General features: G+C 45.1%; 1 protein-coding gene across 2 annotated transcripts; it reads left to right on the forward strand.

Annotated features, from left to right (window-relative positions):
- Positions 1–600: 600 nt before the first annotated feature.
- Positions 601–24,406, forward strand: RPP30 (ribonuclease P/MRP subunit p30). 2 transcript variants are annotated; one of them, XM_053308304.1, is made up of 12 exons: positions 620–808; positions 2,770–2,825; positions 3,279–3,335; positions 9,077–9,151; positions 10,216–10,287; positions 12,799–12,888; positions 13,862–13,978; positions 17,348–17,377; positions 17,923–17,960; positions 19,477–19,556; positions 22,371–22,483; positions 23,792–24,406. In XM_053308304.1, the coding sequence occupies exons 1-11, from the start codon at positions 727–729 to the stop codon at positions 22,478–22,480; spliced, it is 807 nt and encodes a 268-aa protein (XP_053164279.1). In that variant the 5' UTR covers positions 620–726; the 3' UTR covers positions 22,481–22,483; positions 23,792–24,406. The 2 variants fall into 2 exon arrangements, 1 of the variants encoding a protein (XP_053164279.1); XR_008319234.1 differs by lacking the exons at positions 22,371–22,483; positions 23,792–24,406 and having other exon boundaries at positions 601–808; positions 13,862–14,094; positions 19,477–19,537.
- Positions 24,407–24,490: the final 84 nt, after the last annotated feature.

Here is a 24,490-nt window from a genome sequence, read left to right on the forward strand (position 1 = left end):
TTAGGATAGTTGGTGCGAAAGGTCGATGCACTGGAAGAACTCCATCTTCCAACAGTTTTCATCATGGAGAAACTCCTGACTAGCCTCCAAGCAACCCAGAGTTCCTCAGAGCTGTTTCCAAATCATAATGTACAGAATCTATGTTAAATTTTAAAATGAAGAGGACGAGATATTGCTTTGACTTCCTAAACAGAGGCCAACTTAAGGGGTGGGGGGAGGTAATGAAATCCACAAATGTACCCCCACTTCCCCCGCTCCTTCATTTAGCCAATTCATGACCCCCCTGTAGACTTCTAACATTAGCTTGGGAGGGCGGATCAACCCCCGCCCCCAAGGGTCTTAACTCTCGCTGACAGTGACTCCCCACCTCTCCTGTTATTCGTGCATTGCCTCTAGGCAATCCTGCAGTGCAGCTAAAGCCCAACAACAGGAACCATTGGGGAGAAGCCGTTTCCTTACGCACACATACCAATGTATCAGGAACTTTGCATTTTTTTAAATCTCAAATCTAGCTCTAAGCACCGCTTGTGCGGCTTCTGAGCCACACCTTCGGGTTTACAGGGAGGCTTTCAACAACCTCGCTCGCGCTCCCTGTGGAAGAACGAAGCCAGAAGCTGAACTTCCGTGTTGAAGAAAACTACAACACCCAGCATGCAGCAGGACGTAACGACGTAAACTCTCTCCTCCCAGTCCCCGGTTTTTCTTTTCACCACGCGCGGATACAACATGGCTGAGTTTGTGGATCTGAACATTCCCCACTTATCGGAAAGGGAGTCGCTGCAGAAGTTGGTGGAAACTGCAGCGCACCGTAAGTTGCGAGCGGCGTCTTGGGCAGCGTGCAAAGCACCGAGAGAGGCGAATGTTTTAAGTCTGAGCTGCCTGGGAGGAGGAGAGAGGCTAGTGGTGCTTCCAGCCTATCCCCACCGCAGGATTTGGAAGCCAAGCCTACCCTAGCCAATAATTCCTAGATTCCTTCTAGTGACGATTAATTCGCTTAATCTAATACCAGGGTCCTGCGTGTCGATTAGAATAAACTATCAAAGTGGCTTCCAGTAAAAATAGTCGCATTAAGTGGCCCTACCTGTACTTTATGGATGAGACAAGAAGGGGCCAGGGGTCGGGGAGAAGAATGGCTTACAGAGCGATTTAGGAATTGTAAACTCACTGGAAAGACTGTGGCAAGCCACTACTGTCTTTTCTCAGCCTCTGAGCTGCGATGTGAGGCTAGTGACATAGTGATAGGCATACCTGATGGGATGGTTGCATGGATTGCTGAAATCATAGAAGTGAAGCGCTTGGAACAAAGTACTCCATAAATAAGTGTTGCTGTGTTAACAGCCAGTCTGGCTTGGCCAGATTTTCATTTTCGTGGTGTAGTGGTTAGAGTGCTGACCCGAGTTCACATCTCCATTCAGCCATGAAACTAGCTGGGTGACTGTGGGCAAGTCACTTCTCTATCAGCCTAGCCTACTTCACAGGGTTGTTGTAAAAGAGAAACTCAAGTATGTAGTAAACCACTCTGGGCTCCTTGGAGGAAGAGCAGGATATAAATGTAATAATAATAATAATAATAATAATAATAATTTTCTTAATTTGCTCAGAATGAGCATCACCCTGCACACGTTCTGAGGAACATTGCCATTGCATTGGATTCTTTAAACAGTTCATGTTAGAGGGTGATTCACTATGGTGATGTCTTAAATTCAGAGTCCTCTTCCTTTTGAGTAAATATAGGAATAACCTGTATTTAACCTCTATTTCAGGGTTTCTTAACCTTGGGCCCTCAGATGTTGTTGGACTACAACTCCCATCATCCTCAGCCACAAAGGCCATGTCTGGGGATGATGGGAGCTGTAGTCCAACAACATCTGGGGGCCCAAGGTTAAGAAACCCTGCTCTATTTCTTTTAAAGGGGCTCGTCTTAAATTCAGTCATCTTGTATTTAGATAAATATGGTAGCCTTAAATGATCCTTATGGTGTCCAGTCTATTTAAACAAAGAATAAATACTGTACATGGTAGTGAGTTTTCATAGACAAACTATATATGAAGGACAGAAGCGAATCACTGCAGGCTAGACTAGGAGCTCATTGTCTGCAGAATAATTTTAAGTGAGTTTGAGGAAACAGCTCCAAACAAAAACAAGAAACATTCCTTCGTTATTGACATTGATTTCTGTGGCAAGCTAGACTGACACATTTTACTAGGCATGAGTGGTTATTGTGTGCATATACAAAAATGAATATTTTAAGGGCTCTTTCAACTTGGTTTTAGGCAATATTGATTTGCAAAAAATAAATTATGTACTTTAAGCATGTCAAGTAACTTTATTTCCATTGAGAACTGAAATTAAAATTATGTGCAGTTTGGTAAAGAAGCCATAAGACTTTTCATATCCAATGAGGAGCTTGGCACAGGTTTGATGCTTTTCTCTCAAATTAGTTTGTATTGTATGCAGAAACTGTATGTCGCAGTTCAGAGCATGAAAAGACAAATGGTAGTCAATGGTAGTCAAATACACAGAAAATATTATAAGACCCAACCCTCTGAAACTACTGGAATGGACCAAACTAGCATTCTTTTTACACCAGCACCAACCAGATGTCTTGGGGGCATCCATAAATATGGCAACAGTCTTCTGCTATTTGTTGTCAGCACCTGGAATTCAATGGTATACTGTCTCTGAACGTGAAAGTTCTATGACATTAAAATGCTCTGGGATTTGTTTTTAAAATATGCATTGAATAATATATCTGTTTAATTTTTCTAGTTGGTTATTCAACTGTAGCAATCAATTATGTTGTTGACTATGAAGAAGGAAAAAAGGTAAGACTTCATTTATAAGGCTAATGAAGAGGCTTGTATAGATTATTGTCTTGTGGGGAATAAAAGTCATTTTCTCTGTAGCCTTTTTGTGGTATTAGCTCCATTCCAGTAATAGTATTGTAATTGCTGCAACACACACAGTGAGGATACAGGAGTTTCTATGACTCTGAAAATATGTTGTCTGTACAAGCCCAAATATTGTCTAATAGCATATTTACATAAATAAGGTGCTGGAAACAAAAAACAGATTAAACACACTTAAGGTCTCTTTGCAATGAAGCCTCGGGTAACCTTTAATTAGAAGCCTGTAATTTAGGCCTAAACTACTTTTTCTGTCTATTTAACATAGTGTATAAATATATTTTTATTTTACTACATGGTGCTGTTAAATATAGCTGCTTAGTTTTTTCATGATGTATTAAATCTCCTGAACGTGTTTGGGTTTCTGCCTAGGAAATTGTCAAGCCAGTATCTCCTATGGAACTGTTTTCGTCCTTGCCTATTGTACAGGTATGTACAGACGTTGTTTGGTAACTAACTTGCTATGAAATACATGTTTCATTCCACAGACCTTTTGGAGGCTGTGGGCCTAGGGTCACTTCCTTGAAAGTAAACTCCATTGAACTTCACAGAACTTAATTCCAGATAAATATTACCTTGTCTACACATGCAGCAAAATAAGGTGTTGGAATCCTGAGATGGAGTGAACTGAAATGCAGATGGAGTGCCATTTTTAATGTTCAACAGGGTCAGTTACAGAGGCCTTCAGCAAACTACCCCGTGTGGGAGAGTTCCTATCTGGATGAGCCCCAGACTATCACTCTGCTCCCAACACACAAAGTCACTGGGTACAGAAGTAGTATTGGGATTAGCAGTGTGCCTTCCTAGGGCCCTGGTCCCTCAGCATCTACCAAACGATGCTGGTCCTAATGTTCCTCCATGTGAAACTTCCTGTGAATTATTTTTTTTAAAAAAACGCATCATAGAGTGCAGTTCTAGTCTGTTCTGCCCCCATTCCACTAGTTTTCTGTTTACAGGGGTGTTTAAGAAATGTGACCCACCTGCAGTCTAAAATGGTGCAGTCTATTCTATCAGCTCAGGGCTCTGCCACCCTAACCCCACCCAATTCTAATGTATGTGTCAACCAGGTCACTGTTTAGGGTCAGGGTGTGAAAAAATGTGTAAAAGTTTTCAGGATAAGAATCCACCAGGTTAACATGACTACATCAGTGCTTTGCGTGCACAGAGTTAGATTTTCCTCTTCATAGTAGTGTAGCTGCAATTGCGTAACCTTTGATTCCACCTCCCCCACTGCCCACACCTTTATTATATATTCAGTTGTACTCTCCCAAGCTTCACTACAGGTAAAAGGCTTCTGCTTCTTCTGTGCATGAGGACCTGATCGAGATGAAAGCCCTGACCCATCTAAGCCTGATCCGTTTAAATACACTTAGTACCTGTACTAACCCATATATTTTTGTTTATTTTTCAAATGTGTAGACTGTCCCAAACTTCCGTCTGTGGGCAGTTTACAACAGTATAAAACAGATTAAAAATGAAAACCTTAAAACAACTTAAAATCACAATCCAGGTAAAAAGCTTGGGTGAAGAAACAAGTCTTTAGAGACTTATTGTCAGAGATGGCTGCGGGGTTGGCTCTTATTTCATCAGGGGATGCATTCCAGTCTCTGGGCAGTAACAGAGAAGACCCACATCCTGACAAGCCGGTGCCAAATGCAGATGGACCTCTTCAGATGATCTCAGTGTGTGGTGTGTCTCATGGCAAAGAAGACGTTTTCTTGAATACCCAGGGCCTAAGCTGTTTAGGGCTTTATAGGTTACTAGCTGGGCCAGGCGCAAAACACCTGCGCCTCCCCTGCCCCGCTTCTCCCCCCACCCACACAGTTTCTGGCTGGTGGGCTGGCCAGAAAGCCGGCCCGCCTCCTCCTCCCACCCGCCAATTCCCGGCAGCCGGCCTGGCCCGCCGCTGCCTGTTGCTCCCAGTGGCCAAGCCGACCCGCCACTGTCTGCTCCCACCGCTGCTGGCGGGAATAGCCTGCGGATTCTAGCCAGCCCGCCACCACCTCCTCCCTCCTGCCCACCAATTCCCAGCGGCCTGCTGCCACCTGCTCTTGGCCACATCCCTATTTTCTCCCTCGTCCCATTGCTAATCAGCTGCTTGCAAACTCTCGCAAGAGCTGCCACGCATGGGATTCGCTATGGGTGCGCCTAGAAGAAATAAATATATAAAAGATAATCAGCACCTTGTATTTTGCCCAGAAGCTTATTGGGAGCCAGTGTAGCTCTGTTAGTATAAGAGTAATATGGTGTCTCCTAGATGACCCAGAGAACAACCTGGCTGCCGCATTCTGGACCAACTGCAGTTTCTGGACTATGTATACAGGCAGCCGCACATTACCGTAGTAAAATCTGGAGTTTACCAGCACATTTATCAACTTTCTGAGATCGTTTCTCTCAAGAAATGGACACAGTTGGCGCATCAGCTGAAGCTGATATGGAAATGGAAACAGCTGGTGTATCAGCCAAAGCTGATAGGAAGCACCTCTGGCCACTGTCTCAACCTTGGATGCCATGCAGAGATTTGGATCCAGAAGAACCCCCAGACTGTTTACCTGTTCCTTCTGGGGAAGTGTGACCTCATCCAGAACTGGCAGATCAAAATAGCCTCCTGAGTTCTGACCCCGCACAATGAGTATCTCTGTCTTACCTGGATTCAGTCTCAGCTTATCCCTCATCCAGCTAATCACTGCCTCCAGGCAGGCATTTAGGGAGGTTATGACTTCTCCTGATGGTGTTGATGTAAAGAAATAGAATTGGGTGTCATCAGCATACTGATAACACCCTGCACCAAATCTGATGATCTCTCCCAGTGGTTTCATGCAGATGTTAAAAAGCATTGGAGGCAGTATGGACCCCTGGGGGACACCATATAAAAGTTCAGATTTTGAAGAGGAACAGTCTCCAAGAGACACCATCTGGATTCTGTCTAAGAGATAAGAGCGGGACCACTGCAAAGCAGTACCTCCCAACCCTCTCAGATGCTCTAAAAGGATACTATTGTCATTAGTCACCGAGAGATCCAAAAGGACCAACAGAGTCACACTCTCTCTGCAATTCCTAATTGGAGATCATCCATCAGGCCAGCCAAGACAGTCTCCACCCCATAGCCTGCCTGAAAGCTAGTCTGAAGTGTGTCTAGATAATGAGTTTCCTCCAAGACTGTCTGGAGCTGTGTGGCCACCACCCTCTCAATTACCTGTCAAGGTCTGGCCAAATGCCAGGGAAGTTCACGGCTTGGCTGAACGCTGTCGACTGAATGACGTACGTTGTTTTTCAGCAAGGAGTAGACGGCTGGTGACAGGATTTATAGTGGAAGCCGATAGCTCCCAGCTGGCAATAATTCATGGCTTATCAGCCTTCAGCAAGAGGCGTTTGCTTCTTCTAATAGATTCTAATTGCGTCCTGCGTTTAGTGCGCCTGCGTTGTTGTGGTGTCAGTGTTTCATTGCATACTTGTTCTTCCGATTGGTCCCCCATGCCTTCTGCTGACTCAGGTTGCCGTGCCCGCTCTAAATCATTAGTTGGATCTACCACAGCCGTTTCATGAACACTGACAGCCGGGCTCTGCCCCTCAGACACTCCTGAATCGGCAGGAAAGTTGACAGCTTCCCCTGCCTCCTCGCTGTCGAAGCTCAAGGGCGTGACATTACCTTGCCCAGCCATGGAGGTTGGAGACAGGGCTATAGATGCTTAACTTTGAGGGATCCAACATAGGCTTCTTCAGAAGAGGTCTAATGATTGCCTCCTTAAGGCAAGAAGCCATCCTGCTCTCCAAGAGAAGCATTTATATCTACCAGGCCCTCTACAACAACCCCGCTGCTCAATAGTATAAGCCATGTCAGACAAGGGTCAAGAGAACAAGTGGTAGACTGCACCGTTCCAAGCAGCTTGTCCACATCCTCTGGAGTCACAACTGAAACTGACCCAGCCTAACCACATATGAGGAGTTGCTGGACACCTCTGTATCAGACACTGCAGTAATTGTGGGTTCAGAGTCTGTTGGTCCGAATTGGAAAGATTTTATCCACAAGGAACTCATTTAAAAACATCACAGCAGGTAATTGATGGTTTAAAATTCTGAATCAAGGGTGGAGGGGGACATACAAACCTTCTCACAATCCTGAAAAACTCTTCTGGATGTGAGCTTGCAGATGCAATATAGGCAGAAAAGAATTGCTTCTTTGCTGCACATATTGCCTGAGCATAGGTCTTTTAATGTGCTCTATGCGATAAACTGTCAGATTTGAATTGTCTTTCTCAACTTGTGCTCTAGTCATCTTGCCACTTCAGCTCCTGTAGTTCTTTTGTATACCAAGGGGCCAGTTTTGAAGTGGGTTGGAGAGAATGCTTGGGAGTGATCATGTCTACTGCCCTGGTGAGTTTGCTGTTCCAATTCTCCACCAGGGCATCAACAGGATCACCAGCAGAGCCAACTCTAAATCCTTCTAAGTCTTCTTGAAATCCTATTGGATCCAATAACCTTCTCTGGTGGACCATCCTAAAAGGCCCTTCACCCCTGCAGAGCGAGGGGCCTACACAATGCTATATTTGTATTGGGTGTGCAATTGATTACTAGCATGTTAACGCACAAATGGGCCAGTGCAAATGGCAAGTGGATTTACTACTACTACAAATATTAATAAACCGCGCTTCAAGCAAAGTTCTCAAAGCAATTTACATAGATACAAATAAGTAGATAGATAAGATGGCACCCTGTCCCCACAGGGCTCACAATCTAAAAGAAACATAAAGGTAGACACCAGCAACAGCCACTGGAGGAATGCTGAACTGGGGTTGGATAGGGCCAGTTGCTCTCCCCCTGCTAAATAAAGAGAATCGCCACTTTCCAAAAGGTGCCTCTTTGCTCAGTTAGCAGGGGTAAAGGTGTGAGAGGCTTACTTGGGAAAGGCTTTCTCCATGACCTGTCCTCTGTATAAATGAGTTTAAAGACGAAACAAATGTGAACGAGCAGCTACAGCACACGAGAAAATGCTGCTAAGGCTTCTGTTGCTGCTAACATAACATTTAAAAGCCTCATGCCTGTGAATCAGCAAGCAGAGTGAATGTTGCTGGGGTTCTGGCCATGACTCAGTTCAAAACGTGGTCCCTCTTCAAGACCCCTTGAGCCCTTTCTCATGATCAGTGGGAAAGGGCTCGAGGGAGAGCGGGGAGGAAGGCAGCTAGCACTGACCTCCCTGCAGACGATCCCTCTGTCTTTGCTGGGCAGGTGGATCGCCTGCCCAGACAGTTGCCGGCTGCACCCGTCAATGCGGAGGGTCGGGCTGGGAAGTGTTGCCCCCAAACTCCCATAATGCACCGCTTGTGTGCACAGTGCATTGTGGGGGTTCCCCCAGTGCCGGCCGGGAGCCCCACAGTCTTTCAGCCCTGGCTACAGCAGGGAAATGGGGCGAAGGGAGTGCTTGATCTCTTAACCTCGTTTTGAAGGCAGTTTCCAGAAGCGGGTTTGCCACCACACCAGGAGCTGAGTGGCTCCTGGCGGTTCTCATGTGCAGGCACAACTGGTCTGGGCTTCCTTAGCCCAGTACTGCTTCCATGTGAGAACAGCCTCATTGTTAACCAGGGCCTTGGAAAAAATGGCTGGCAAGCAAAGCCTGCTGGCACGACCCTGTAGCTGCCTCTGCATTACTCTGATGCAAGCAACATTGAAATAGAAAATGTGGGTCAGGTTTGGGGGCTGATGAGAAAGATGTGACAAAAACATGTGATGGCTTATTACTAAACTCTTCAGTTTCCATTCAGGATAATTCTTACCTAACCTCTTGCTTGTTGAAGCCTTATTAATGTCCTGGGGCCCGCAAGCAAAGGACATGCTTCGCTCTAGCAGTATAAGTGGCCTTAGTGTAAATTGACTTTGTGGAGAGGGGGAAAAGTCCTTGATTTGCCAGGAGTTGTTCATAAGTTGTGCTGCTAACTGTATTTTCAAGTATGGTTAAAACCCTTTTCCTAATTGAAAATATCTCTCAATTGTCAATGCCTCTTATGAATTAAAGGAAGGGCATCTTGTTTCTGTGGCAAGAAGAGAACTTGTGTGGGCACCAGTTTTGAACACAATATCATTCTTCATTTTTATTTTAATGATGCGTAGGTGGCCTGTTGCCTAGGTTTCTGTTCCACTCCTTTTCCTCACACACTCTCTCCTCTTCTTTGCAGGGGAAATCCAAACCAATTAAGATTTTGTCAAGGCTAACGCTTGTTGTTTCTGATCCATCACACTGCAATATTCTAGTAAGTTTATAGTGCAATCTACAAGCTGTTCTGTCTTGCAGTAAAAAAAAAATGGTTTAAAGTCAGTTGGGCTTCATAGTGACAGACCACATTTCTGTGTCTCCCCACCCCCAATTCTCAGTGTCTTTTAATAATGTGATACTAGCCGACCCCGCACAGAGCATCTGTGCGGCGCTTTGGGGCCGGCTGTTTCCCCCTCCCTCTTCCGGCCCGGTCTCTCCTCTCTTCCTCTTCCCTCCGGCCCTGCACTCTCCAGCCCTCCTCCCCTCCCGTTCCTCCCCTCACACAGAGCCGCAGCAGGCGGCCAAGAAGGGTCCCGCTGCCGCTGTTTTTTCTTCCTCCCATCCACCTGCCCGCCGCCACCTTTCTCTCCCCCCGCCTGCTGCCCCCCCCGCCGCCGCTTTTCTCTCCCCACTCCTCCGCTGGCCGGCCACCACCGGCACTTTCTTCCCCCTCTACTCCTCAGTCCTCCTCACTTCGGAACTCTCGCAGCGTGTCGCGAGCGTTCTGCCGCCAAATCCTGGGCACGCATGTCCCAAGAGAATTAAATATATAGATTTTCATCTGAATAGTGGATTTTGAATTGGCAGCAGCACATATCCATTACATTTTCAACCTTATCTGGATCCCGAATGGCTAGACACTTGTATGTTCTGTATATTTTTGAAGAACTGAAACCCTAAGTATTCTGTTAAGAGCCTATGACTCACCCAACATTATTTGAAAGATTGGTTGTGGCTTTCCATTGCTTCCGTACTGAATGGAGTAAACTGCAAATACTGGGCAGCATCCAGACTAGTTCCTCATGACTGAGCACCACTGAAAACAATGAGACAAGTTAGTCATGGTAATTAAAGTCCCATCAATTTCAGTAAAACCAGTCATGACTGACTTCGTCTGGATGCTGCCCATTATCTGTAAAGTTATTGGTTGACCATAGATGGTCACCGTATAGCTTTAGAATGTGAAGTACAAAAGGGATTTATTCCGTGTATCTGGTTAGTTTGATAAATATATGTTACATTTTCTGTAATTCAGTTTTAATTTGTTTCTTCCTATGATAGAGAGCCACGTCTACAAACATAAAATTTTATGACATCTTTGCTGTATTTCCTAAGAATGGGAAACTCTTTCACGTAAGTTAGATTTTTTTTTTGTTCTCTAGTGTAAGTGAATCAGAATGTGAAAGATAGGGTGCAATATTCCAGTAGCTTGGAAGAAGACCGTACTGCTAATACCAAATATCCTTTTCTGTTTGTTTGTTTTTAAATTTAATTTAGTATAACTTGCTACTGTGGAGCCCACTATTCCATTGTTCAGCTATTTGTGACCAGGAGGACTGTCTCAGTTGGGGTGACTTTATCCAAAACACTTTGACTGATTGATTCACTAGAAAGATCGGATTATTCCCTTTAATCACAGTCCCTCTGTGATGCATCAAGGCATAGATCATCAAGAATTGTGAACTGTGGTAGTATAGTTAAGAGCTGGGGAGTATCTGATTCATATCTCACACCTGCCATGAATTCCTTGGGCATGCCACTATTTCCTGCACTTCAACATCCCATCGGTAATGCTGGGATAATACTGGCCTGCCTTTTATAGTTCGGCTGTAAGGATTGCTAATATATGTGGAAACTTAGCATGCTTTATAGAACTATGTAAATGTCAAATGGTGGTTGTTATCATGTCTGGCAAGTGGAATTTAAAGGTGATTCTTGTTCTTCCTGACTTTGGGAAGATTTTAATAAAGCTTTGCTTAAAGAGAGAATAAGATGAGAGAGCACCATGCTAACATTTGAGGGATTTTTAAAATAAACAAACCAAGGAAACGCAGCCAGCTGGGCATCTTTGATTTAGGCTTCTGAGTACAATTTGTGGGGTAGACATCAACACTCCTGTTAATCCACCAGATGGAGCTGTTGCCTCTGCTAAAGGAGGCCATTGTGAACTGAGAAGAATATGCAGCAGTTATGCATTTTGGCTTTATGCTCACTCTAAGTTGTCTTCTCTATGAATGTGTAGCTCTTTAAACTAAAGTGTGTATGAAATGGGAAAATCAGGAGCTGTACAAAAAGGTCCATTCTTTTTGTAGTAGAATTGAACTTGATTCATCTTGTAGGATTTTTTGCTGCTCTAAGAACTCCCTACCAGCTCTATTTTTCCCCTCCTCCTTCACTAAAGGCAGATTTATTTATTTTTAATCACACTAAGGAGAACTCTCTCACAGAACTTTCGACAATCTACTTAGGCTTTCTTTCTGGTTGCAAAGAAGTTGTTAGTTCAGACTATCAGCTGTGCATCCAGATATCTCCAGTTCAAATGCTAGGCCAGACTTGATCTCTCTGGGAGGCTTTACGCAAGCTACTCTCCTGGCCTCAGCTGAGCCTATATAGGTGATACTGCCCTACCTTACAGGATTGTTTTAAGGATCACTGTAGGAGCAAAGCCACCATTGAGCACATGCCTTTGCGTGCGTGCACATCGTGCGCGTGCTTCACGTTTCTGTGACGTGAGCGCGCGCAAAGGACTCCTGGGAGTTTTTCATAGCGACAGTGGGGAAGGGGCGGCAGGGAGGTATCCTGCCGCCCCAATTACTACTGAAATTACGGCGCCAGAGCGGGAAAGCGGTGGGAGGGGTAAGTAAACCCTCCCCCCCACTCTTAAAGCCACCCCCCACCCGAACCGGACCGCCCAGTTCCGGACCGGTCCGGAGGTCTTTACAATGGCCTCTGGACCGATCCGGGCCCATCCCTACTGGGGGTGTGGTTTAGGTCCCAAACAGGGCCGCGTGGCCCCATTTGGGAGATAAATTGCCCAGCGCTGTGTTTGAAGCGCAGCTGGAGCGGCACTCCCTGACATCAGACACGGGGCATGGCTAACTGCTCTCTGCGTCCGATGCTGTTGCAGGGGGTGGGGCATGGGGATGGTGGCGGCTGGCCTCCCTCCGCGCCTGGATCACTACGATCATTACGTGAAGCATATTCTATTATGCTGGGCTCCCTCTCCCCTCCAGTTTCAGTCTTGTAAAAAGGAGTGTGTGCTTCCTACATTCTCTGGAACTGTATGTGGAAAGTTAGGCTTCCCTTGTCCTGTTTTGTGTTTTGTTCTGGCTCCAAAATCTCTTGCCCATAGCTTTGGCGTTCAACCACCAAGTAGGATGTGGAGTTGGTGGTTGATTTTTCCTGGCACCTTCAACACATGAGATGTTTGCTGAGCAACTCCCTCATTATCTGGCTTGGAAATTGTTCCCTTTCTCCCAGTGATCAGAGGCAGGGCTCAGGAAATCCACTAGTCTACTTGTCTTTGACAAGCAACAAAAATCCTGATGAGTAGTGCACCAGCATAGCTCAGCGAGTAAAAAAAACTTTTGTCTAGCTGGTGAACACAGTCAACATTTCTTGACCCTTGGATCAGAGGTATTTAGCAGTTTGCTCTGGTAAGTTGATAATATGCAGGTGAATTACCTAGTGTGCTTGAGACGGCACCATTTTGGCTGCTTGTGTAGATAACACTTCCCTACTTGGATCCCCTAGATTCCCCTGCAGAGAACATTCAGTGTAATGATTACTGGAGGAGAAACTGCTCCATACTTGTGTGTCATTTTAAAAACACAGTTACTATTTGCTTTCAAACTTGTCCTGCAGGTGGCCTGCACAACCTTAGATATAGACCTCGTGTGCATCCATGTAACAGAAAAGCTGCCTTTCTACATCAAGAGACCCTCTGTGAATGTGGTAAGATGGCCTGAAAATCTAGTGTGCTAGTCTGAGGTTTGTCTGTATGTCAGGGTTTTTGTTTCTCCTCTTTTCTTCTTGCCCATTTGCCTCTTTTAGGAGGACTCTGTTACATCTTTTTTTGTGCTTAAATAGTTCTGTGCTATGTCCAGTTAGAGAAGTCCCCAGAACTGGTATAAGAATGTGGCAAAAAGACCCCTTCCCCTGCTGCTTTCTTGATTGGATTATGGATGAGTACATGGAAACACAAGCTCACCTCATCAAATTATTAACTTCTTGGTCTTACTTCTCTTAGTCTGGTCTGCTGGTGAGGGATGGGGAGTAAGCAAGCAGGCCTTAAAAGGCTGACTTCTCATCCCCACTCACAGGGGAATTAGCAGAAACCATAGTGACCTGCCTTTAGCCCTGTCTGTGTTGCAGAGTGACTTCTCATACAGGTGTACTCCTGTATCACTTGGCAAAGCATTACTTAAGAGCAAGTGCCCTCCCCACGAATATCACACATAGACATATTCATTAGCCATGGCTATCCACTCTTGGGAAAAACCTTCACCCACTCTGAGTGAAATAGTTAAGCCCTGTGAGGTACCCTGCAAAGTGGATAGGAGCTTTGTTGAGGTCCCATGACAGTGCCTAGATAGGACAGAACTCTTGCCAGAATTGTTGTTATGAATATCCAGATTTCACTTTTGTTCCACTTAAAAACCAGCTTGATTGGCACAGCTGGGGCTTTGGGAATGTTGCTGGAGAACACCTAAGCTTTGGAAGCACATGTGTATTAATGTGGAATACCATCTTTTGTGGGGGAAGGGGAAGGAAGGGTTCTGTTTTCCTAGAACAGTTGCTTGCTCCCATTGGTTGCCTCTGTTTTGCAGAGGAGGCGAGAGAGGAAAACACATTGATAACAGACAACAGCTCAGAGACTTGACTGTGTCACTGCCTTCAACTTATGATTATTTTCTTTCATGTGAAGGCAATAGAGCGAGGCATCTACTTTGAACTTATTTATGCACCTGCCATCAAAGACTCGACAATGAGAAGATACACAATTTCAAATGCGCTCAGCCTGATGCAAATCTGCCGGGGAAAGGTGAGGTTAAAAGCAAAAGAATTTGCCCCACTTCTTGCTTTGGAACTATTGCAAGTTAACTCTGTGGAAATTAAGCATCAGCATCTTGAACCTTTCTAGGGTCTGGATATATAATGGTAGGTTATCCTCTCTGCAAACACTATTGTCTTGATATGGCTTATATGTTGTTGTTTTTTTAATTAAGAGGGAAATATTGTCCTAACAGTTTCTAAGTCTGTACCTGAAAGGCTGTGTAGCTATGGAGGAGGTCAAGTTATTGCACCAAGGCAGTGGGTTGTGTGCAACTGTCTCTCCTGGCAACCAGATGGTTGATAAGGACACCTTTGTTAGCACTGGCATCCTGTTTGGGAAAAGGGTAGCTGGATCAGCGCTCCTGTCCCCTGAAAATAAAGCACGCTTAAGTTGTCTGTCTCATTGCTCCAGTCTCAGAAAGGGTGATTCACGTGCAGAAACAGTCTTGCATGCAGAAGCCTGTTTCCATATGTGAATCACCCTTTCCAAGAATGGAGCCATGGGACAGAAAACTTACGAGTGCTGTTACTAATAATAAATGGTTGGAAATGTCTTTGGTTTTGTTGTTCCAACAAACAGCATTCTAAGCTCCATAGCTTCTTTCCAATCCTGCAAAGGATGGCTTGCATGTTGAAGTGGGCCTCCACATAGGAACAGAGGAAGCTGCCATATACTGGGTCAGACCATTGGTCTATCTAGCTCAGTATTGCCTTCACAGACTGGCAGCGGCTTCTCCAAGGTTGCAGGCAGGAATCTCTCTCAGCCCTATCTTGGAGATGCTACCAGGGAGTGAACTTGGAACCTTCTGCTCTTCCCAGAGCGGCTCCATCCCCTTAGGGGAAACATCTTGCAGTGCTCACACTTCTAGTCTCCCATTCATATGCCACCAGGGCAGACCCTGCTTAGCTAAGGGGACAAGTCATGCTTGCTACCACAAGACCAGCTCTCCTCTCTTTCACATACAGAATGACATCCTAGATGAGAGATGTGCAACATGTCCATGTTGAGCAGCACCATGGAATTTCTGCCTCTTCTGCTCACCTGAGATTGATCCACTGGCCCTTCTATCTTTGTTCAGCAACACATGCAGAGTAGTGGTTAGAGTGTTGGGCAGACTGGGATGGCTCGGGTTCAAAACCTGCTATTTAAACAGGACTTGTGCAGGACTTGACCCGTGCAGGACTTGACCCGTGGCCACAGAGCTTGCTTAGTGACCGTGGGCCAAGTCCTGCACTCTCAGCCTGATCCAGGGCTGCACAACTTTGACCCTCCAGTTGTTAAACCACAACTCCCATCATCCCTGACCATTGGCCACTGTGACTGGGGCTGGTGGGAGTTGTAGTCCAGTCCAACAGCAGCTAGAGGGCCAAAGGGATAGAAACAGAAGAAAAGGAAAAGTTGTGCAGCCCTGGCCTTTCCTATCTCATAGGTGGTTGTGAGGATAAAATTGCAGTGGGGTTTTTGCCCTGATCTCCTTCAAGGAAGGGTCTGTTTTTAAAAATCTAGTAATCGTCATAAATACCAGCAGCATACTGCATATGCTCCCTCCTAACACCTTGCTGCTGAATAGTGGATAGGAAAGGGAGTTCTAACAGGAGCCCTGTGTAACTGAGTGCAGTGGGGCACTTTCATATGGTTGGATCGTCTCTCTAGTCTGTTGCAGTTATTCCTCATTATTGTGGGTGTTTTCACCTATTTTTGAAACTGGTGACCTCATTACATGTTGCGTTCAATGAGTAATGTGGTCCTGTGTGTTCAAGAAAATTCAAAGTTAATAACTGGCAGAGGGGGAGGGATCAGAATTGGGACTGCAGCATGTGAGGAGAAGGGATTTAACCCCTTCCCCTCCACCATCGTCCCCACAAAAATTTTGCTCCTGAAGCTGCTGTTACCTCTAGGAGGGAAGCTTCCATTGGCCCAAAAGTCATTGAGGGGAATAGTTCCAAAGGTACCATTTTTGTGGGGCCCACAGTGGCAGGAAATGATTAAATAACCCTCCTCCACATTCTGTGGTCCCAGTCCTGGTCCCTCCCCCTGCAGCTGCTGTTTAACTTTAAGAAAGTAAACTTGCAAGGCCAAACCATGCATTTAACCCAATAGTGCTATTTGCACGTTATGTTCAACAGTTGTACTCGTGCGCTGTGTGTCCAGGTACAGTTATTCAGATTATGCTGAACAGAGGTACAGCAGGGCACTTCCTGTTTGCACCATGCATTTGAGGGGCCTAGACCCAGGCTCACTTGTTCACTGAAAGCAGGAACAGTCATTCTCACAAAAACAAGCACAAGTGTGCAAACATCGGTATGCTCGTAACATAATGGCTATAGGGCACCTCCAGCCTCAGAGGCCAGATGCCTCTGAATGTGTTGGTGGAGAGCAACAGCGGGAGAGAGGACATGCCTTCATCACTTGGCTGTGGGCTTCTCAGAGGCATCTGGTGGACCACTGTGGGGAACAGGATGCTGGCCTAGATGGGCCTTGGGCCCAATCCAGCAGTGCTGTTCTTATATAATGTCTGAATAGGACTAGTGTCCTTACATTCATATGATTTAGAAACAGAGCCAAGCGCATGGGTTCTGATGGGCAAAGAGTCTTCACCTCCTGCGCTCCAATGTTGAGCATAGTCAGAGCTGTATTTATTCTTGGACTTTGCACAAATGCACTGTTGGCTGCAAAATTCAGCTTTCTGAGACTTGCTGGGATTATTATTATTATTATTATTATTATTATTATTATTATTATTTATTATTATTATTTTGTAAGGGTACTTTCCCTTCAAATTACAGATATAAGCTTGAAAGAGAATGGGTAATGCATTGTAAAACTTCTGGTGTCTGGAGAAAGGCTAAGTAAGATTTCCCATGGCTGTGGGTGGGGCTTGAATGCCCCTGCAGCACTTCTTGCTCCTCCTTGTAGCTAAGGAAAGCAAAATAATTGTTTTACTTGTTTGTAATTTTTTTATTAATCATGACTGTTGTGATAATTATGACTGTGAGAAGGTAGGGAAGGAGTATTTTAAATTAAGATGTGCATAGGACTTTAAAAAATGTGTACAGATTGCAAAAGTCAGTTTTCCATGACATGGAAGTTCTACGTGTGCATGCTTCTGAGCCATAATGGGTCCATCCTAGCATCCATGTGCACCTTGTGGCAAGCCTTGGTAGGAATAATCGGTATAATTTTACTGAATTAACACACAGAGCTCCTCCATCACCCCTCCACCCGCAAGCCTTTCCTCATTCACTTGGAGAGAAGAAACTGCACAGATAAATGTCCATGTACAAGATATGAGAACGCCTAGATGAAACAATTCGGTTTTATGTTATCTAAAAAACATAACTCTGTTTTATTTCCCAGAATATAATTCTATCCAGTGCAGCAGAAAAGGTAAGCTGCAGGTGGTGGGTGTGATTAATTATGTATGGATTAGTAGATGTTTGAAATAATATAAGTATCCCTTTTGTATTTATCTCTCACTAACAGCATCTGCATGTATAGGTCTTCCTGCACATTGCATTTGAACAGTCAACTTCCCCATTTGGGAGAAGCTGCATGCTCTTGAATGAATACTGAATATTGTATCGGCTTTTCTAACAACTTCAAAGCAATGTTGTTCATTTACATCTCCAAGTTATGTAAACTGCTGACTCTCAAATGATACTAATGTTAAGATGTGAAATGTCGCCATTAAGACTCAAATTGATTTTGTTTGGTGGTAAATTGCATAGGATGCCACTGCAAGAGTGCTTGTTTACCCAGAAGTAAGTCACACTGTGTTCACTGGGCTTGCTCCCAGGCAAATGTGCACAGAATTGCAGCTTCTGTCTTCAAATTTTGACTGTGGGATAATGGATGAAATAAGCAGTGTCCAATATAATTACATACTTACTATTTGGCATCTTTTAACATTGTGGTTCTCTTCTTTGCTCTAGTCTTTACAATTACGAGGTCCTTATGATGTGGCTAACCTGTATCCTTTATAAGTTTACTCAGGATAATATTTTCAACTTCTTTAACCTTAAGGATGTAGCTCTGTTCTAGCATACTGAGGGGGAAACTTGCAGCAAACACGGCTGGTTCTCCATGGGTCAGTTTGGTTGGCCAGAGAACCTCACGTAGAGCCTGGAGATGGGAGGAGCTTTGTGCTACTGGCAGGAGAAAAGATGCTAGGAGACTGCCTGGAGGAAAGGGGAGTGAAGGAGGCCGAGTAAATGGTGACGTAAAGAGCAAGAATTCTAGGTAGAGGAAGCACTGGAATGAGGAATGAATGGGCCAAACAAAGCAGGAGCCAGAGTGGGGGAAATGTTCGCCCTGAGGATGGCAAGGGCTGTATGCTGTGAAAAGGCAAAAAAGCACTGGGGGACTGTAGACGAAGTATGTTGCAGAATACCGCAAGGTCAGAGGTGTAGTTTGGGTAGGTTAATATCCTTTTCTTCATTTAACACTCTTAAAGATCGTTCACATGATCAAAACCTACCCAACCTGGGGTGGTCTCTCCCCACACGACCGGCGCCACTTCCGGGCTTCCCAGCGCCGCATGTGCGTTCTGGGAGTGGCAAGGGGAAAGCAGGCCACGAGCTCTCACCATGCACTGTGCAAGGAACGCAATGCCCTGGGGGATTTCCCCACTGCTAGGTGCTCTCACTGCCTGGCTCTGTCGACGCTCAGCCTGCAGGCAGCTCAAGCATTCAGACTAGTGGGGTAGAAGGGCACGCTTGCATCCTCCTATCTCACTGTTAGCCCAGGTAGGGCTGGTCACTAAAGACCTTTTAGTGTTCTTTTAAAATATATCTTCATTCATGGGCCTGACATGATTGATTGATTTGGACTTTTAAAAGTCTTGCGAAACTAAAAGAGAGGCCTCATTCGGATGTAATGTGGAACCGAGGGTCCAATGGACCGCTCCGGTTCCACTCCCCACTTCCCCCTCTATTTACCTGTCTGCATTCGGATGAAATGGACAGGAGCCACACTGCAGTCTGGGAGACTGCAGAGAGGAGGGGGAACTGGCTGTGCGGGCTTCCTTCTGTCATGGAAGGACAGCCCTGACAGCCAATTGCAGCCAGAGGGATGGAGGAGATTCCTCCCTAAACTCCAGATTCAGCCTGCAGTTCCACATTCAGACGTGCAGCAGGCAGCTGGAAACCTCAGGTGCAAGCAGCGATACTCATTACAACCTGAGGTTTCAAACTGGAGTTTGAAACCTCCAATTTTCAGACAGGACTGGGGTTTCAAGCATTCAGACGTACAGGTTTGGCAACCTCTGGCTCCTTCAACTCTGGTTTCCCACTATGTGTGAATATGGCAGGAGAGATTGTCTGTGACTGACTTGAGATGTGTACTTCCCTCTCAAGCTTGCTTAGTTCCCAAGTACAGCTCTCGGTCCCTGCAAGTAGCTCTTGCTGATTGATAAGAAATGGAGCCTAGCCCTTCCTCTTAATCTGTGTGCCACCTCTGTGCATGAGGATCCTTAATAAAGCTGGCAGCGGGTGGCTGTTTGGTCTGTCTGAAAGTAATGCCAAGGCTGCTGTTTCGACCAACAGCAGAGCAGTCCTGCTACATGGAGGTGAGTTGAAACAGTACAAATGTGCTTGATCTTAGCCGTTTGGTCTGAATGCACCGCGTCGTGGAAGTGTAAGAATTGTCACTGTACAAACTCGATGGCATCGCGTGTTTGGGAGAAGTGTCATAGGCTACAGCAGTTTCAGTTACTCAAAAGCTGTAAAGAGAAAACTGCTTAAGTCTCTGTGGTAGTAATTGTAGATAAGAATAATCTTCCTCCTGCTGCTTGTTCCTGTTTGCCCTGTTGTCATTCAGGCAAGAGGAGGTGGCTTATTCTAAGACTGTTTAAGCAAATGATACATGTACGACAGTAATATCTGAATGAATTAAGACCTGTATAGCCTTAATCCATTGCATTGCCTGAGCATGATCTAAGGCTGAGAAGTACCGTGTCCTATTTGAAGCATTAGATTATACAGTGTGACTTGGAAAATAGTTGAACTTCAGACAAATTGCAGCAAAAGCATTTCTTATACCCCAATGCTGCAGGAGATCATCTTCTTCTCAGAACAAAAAAGTGTCAAAATTATCTCTGGGAAACTTCCCATCTCTACTTCCTGTGGTGCCCTTCTTTCTCATTTGCTCTCTTATATGTACTCTTCAGTCTGGAAATAATGAAGATAGAAGTATGAATTGAAAACCATTGAAGGGATTCAAATTCATATACAATTCTTTGAATAGAAAGTACCACTCAGGTTGTACTGTGGCCAAAATAAGTGAGATTTTTGTTTACATAGAAGTTTGAATACTAATATTTTTCTTGGTGGTGTTTTTAGTTACCATGTTTTGATAGAACTTTTACCAGAAATAAAAAGGAGGTTGGAGCACCAAAGAAGCAAAAAAGGAGAGGGGACTCTTGGACGTCTCAAGGCTTGGTCAAAAAGATTGTAAAAAGGAGGCTTTAGATCCACACAGAAGCAGCAGAGTTCTAATGTGTGGGTTGGCCTCTGAAGGCTCTCTTGAAAGATTCCCTTCTCTCCATTTTTGTTTCTTTGATCAAACATGTTTCCATAATTTGGTGTGGAAGGACTTCTCCTGGCAAAAAGATCAAGAAGCCTTCTGCCTGTCTACATCTTGTTTGAGCCATGGGTTGGGCGGATTGTGGGGAGTGCTGGGATCGAGCCCAATCCTGGTGCTGCAGGTAGCCTGACTTGTTAACCTGGCCTTTAATCATGGTTTACGGGTGCAGGTGTGCCCTTAACCCCGGGGCTGGGGTTGTGTGTGTGCTCAGGTTGCATGCAGCCGGAGCATACACAGTCAGGCACCTAGAGAGCCCAACTCACAGGGGATTCCCCCAATGAACTGCACTTGTCACGTAGTGCATTGTGGGATATCTGGAGGCCGGGACACTTTTTCTCAGCCTCCAGAAGGCTGCACTGTCGGAATTGGCACAGCTCATGTGGGTGCGTGATCTGGGGGCAAGGTAAGCTTTCTCTTGCCTCCCCCCGCCCAACCTGGCACCCCGCAAATGGTCATGTGCATGACCTCATTGTTATGTAATTGCATTGTATGTCCCTACAAATGTCTCTTTGTATTTAGATCAATGTTTTATGGTAATAATTGGAATAACTAAGATACTTGACACACGGAGGCCAAAAGTTTGATAATTGCTATTAAACTAACATGGCTTGAAAGAAACTGTAAACTTCACTTTATTTCAATCATGCAGAACACGCTTTAACCATTCCTGCAGTAGTGTAAAATGTATTTGACCCTAACACCCTGAGCATTTTTGTATTTTGTTGCAATTGGTTTGAGGTTAAAATGTGTGTTGTCCAGACCAGTGTTCCCTCTAACAGGGATTTCCAGATGTTGTTGACTACAACTCTCATAATCCCCAAGCAAAAGCCATTGCAGCTGGGGATTCTGGGAGCTGTCGTCAAGAACATCTGGGAACACTGTTCTAGACTCGCTCTGAATAGGCACCTTGACCCTATAGATGCACATAGCTGAGGAGGTGCACAGAACTGCTTGTGGTGACCTAGTTTCTATGGTGTCCTGCACAAGCCCAGTTGAACAAGTCTGTCCTGCTACCCTGCCTGTTGGTTACAAGTGTCATAGTGGTGCCTAACTGGCTTGACTATGACTGAACAACCATATGTTGGCACACAGGAGAATCATCCCCAGCCATGGCTCACATGTTGTCTGTTCGTTCATTCATTCATTTGATTTCGTTCATTCGATTTCTATACCGCTCTTCCAAAAATGTCTCAAGGCAGTTTACACAGAGAAATAATAATAAATAAGATGGATCCCTGTCCCCAAAGGGCTCACAATCTAAAAAGAAACTTAAGATAGACACCAGAAACAGTCACTAGAGATACTTGTGCTTGGGGTGGATAGGGTCTGTTTCACATTTTATCTGCTTGTCATCCATGTGTTAGCTTTGTGTGGGACCATGAAGCTGGACCTGGTGATTTGGTAGTTGAGACTGCAGTTGTACTTGTGCAGTCCAGGTGCAATATTCTTGGTCAGGCTTGCAGCACTGGCACAATGGCACAAGTCATTACTTTGTACATTGAGTGTTCCTCATTCCAGGCAGTGGCCTGCCTCACAAAAATCATTTGAATCTATTAATGTAGATTACCTGTTGGTAATGTAGATTACCAATGGTGTGAACCAACAGCAATATGGGAATCCCAGATTCATCTTGGGGCATTAACCACCTTGGTGTGGGTTCACACAAACACATTAATGTCAGTAACCCACATTAAACCTAGAATCAAATGATTGTGTGAACCAGGCCAGTGTTTTGCAAGCACAACAGCTTGTAGGATTGAGTCATAACATGAATTTTCTCTTTCACACACAACTGCAGAAGTGAGGAAGACTGCCTCTGGAGTAGTGTATACAAAGAAGAAGTCCCGAACCCCAGAAGAAGATGACTCTACTACTCCAGTCAGTAAAAAAGCCAAGACAGCATTGTGAAGAGTAGGTTCTTCTTTCCTGCGTATCAGTCCAAACCCTTTGTGCTGACACAGGAATTCATTGTGTTTAAGCATAAAGATGATGTATAGACACCAGAAAAGATATGTCGTCTTGGCTGTCCAGCGGATGGTGGCACCATAACATCTTGTTGGTTGGTAGACCATTTCTATGGCTACACTCCCTTTATAATGAAGACATTTTACCAAGCAATTATTTTATGTCCAGTTACTACATCTGATCTTCATAACATTTATAGGAATGAACGGTTCCTTGTTTCAGTTATAATTCAGACTACTTAATGTCCTGATATCTTTTGATCACACAGTCAAGTGATTACAGAAACTTTCTGAAACTTATTACAGTGTTATAGTGATAATCTTAAGGTTACCGATGCATGTCCCTGACAACTAGGTGTGTGCACAAACTGCAGTTTGAGCACAGTTCAGTATTGCAGTTTGGGAGCTTTAAGAAAGTGGAGAGCAGGTCCTTACAAACAGTGATGTGTTTTCCCAATGAAAATTGCACGCTTCCAGCTGTTGTTACACGCACATTTTTCTCAATGAGGCAAATATCAGTTTAACGATGGGGAAGGGATTTTCATTGGGGGAAATGGTGTGTGGGAAACAGTGAAATCATCAGCCCTGCTCAGGCATTCCTATAAGCTTCCAGCTTATAGGGCTGGAAGCGGGTTGGAAGTCCCACTCCCAGGCCATATCCTCTCCACCCACTCCCTGCTCTTCAAAGATCAGTGTTAGAAGGGATGAACACTGTAAGCGTGACTGCTGTTTCTGTGATCGGGAGGCTAGGACTAGGGATGTGTATGAATTGAGATATGTGCAGAGATTCAAAGCTCACCTCAGGCACCTTTTAAAAATGAGAGCTAATCCATACCTGCTCCCTACCACTCAACACAGTTTCCTGCAGTGGTGCACCCCACCCCCAGTTCCCCTCATGTGGCTATGCAGCAGCACACACATGGCCTCTGTGCATGCGCGACGGCCATTTGCGTGGTCAGCATGGTTGTGAATCCTCTCTTCTAAAGCTGTTCTGAGCATGAAGGGTGGGAAGGAAGAGTGAGTGATGGGCTGGAGGCGGGACTTCTGACCTAGGTGGCCAGATTTGGCTTTTAAAAAGCCAAATTCTGGCTTACGGCCCATCTGACCCACGAGTATACCCCTTAGGTTCTGGCAACTCTGCTTCTGACCCACTTCTAGCCCTGTAAGCATGTTGGGCATTCACTTTGAATGCCTGAGCAGAACCCTTCTAAAACCCCAGTCTGGATCACCTTTCCAATGGTTGCTGTTTTTGCAGTCATGCATCTCTGGTGTCTAGTTTGGTCCTGAGGCCCTACTACTACGACGACGACGACGACGTAATGGTGACATGCCTGTGTTCTATAACATAGTTTGCCACCAAAGAGAGAGAAAGTGGGGGAGATGCTCATTTTCTGTTTGGGCACGAAGACCAGAAGTAACTCTGACCAGGAAAAAGAAACAGCTTGGAGATGGAGTTTAACCTGTCCTCCTGCTTCTGCGCATCAAATTGTCCCCTCTTGCTTTAACACCTGTCCAGCATGCCTTGCATTCTAGCGCATGGGCTATGCTGCTGTCATGTCCACTTAGAGCCTGATGATGATCTAGAAAGGGCTTGGTGTTTGTGGTCATGCTGTGTCCTGAAGGCCTAGTGACTTGTAGCTATTTATAGGAGATGTTTGTCTGTAGCTCTGAAACCACCAGACTATGAACAGGAAAGCTAATGTTAGCAGGAGTGCTTCAGCTAAGTGGCTTCAGGGTTGCTGGTACAGCATCAAAGTGTTTCCGATTTATCTTGCAATTGATATGCAGTGTCTGAAACTATTCCATGGATTTGGCTGAGCCAACATGGCTTTGCTTTTCAAATAAACAAAACATCCTTAGAAGATATTCACTCTGCTGTACATGTGTGTGTGTCTTTTTACCATTGACTTTTGCCCTTGAATTTGAGTAAGAAAGGACTTGTGCCTTATCTATT

The sequence above is a fragment of the Hemicordylus capensis genome, chromosome 3 (assembly GCF_027244095.1).
Source record: "Hemicordylus capensis ecotype Gifberg chromosome 3, rHemCap1.1.pri, whole genome shotgun sequence".
Taxonomy (NCBI): Eukaryota; Metazoa; Chordata; class Lepidosauria; order Squamata; family Cordylidae; genus Hemicordylus; species Hemicordylus capensis.

Bases quoted from the DNA above. Each gene is read 5' to 3' on its own strand.
- RPP30 (XM_053308304.1), top strand. From the start codon at position 727: ATGGCTGAGTTTGTGGATCTGAACATTCCCCACTTATCGGAAAGGGAG. The intron at 809-2,769 runs GTAAGTTGCGAG...TAATTTTTCTAG, and splicing joins GGTGGAAACTGCAGCGCACC to TTGGTTATTCAACTGTAGCA. The intron at 19,557-22,370 runs GTGAGTTGAAAC...ACACAACTGCAG, and splicing joins AGCAGTCCTGCTACATGGAG to AAGTGAGGAAGACTGCCTCT.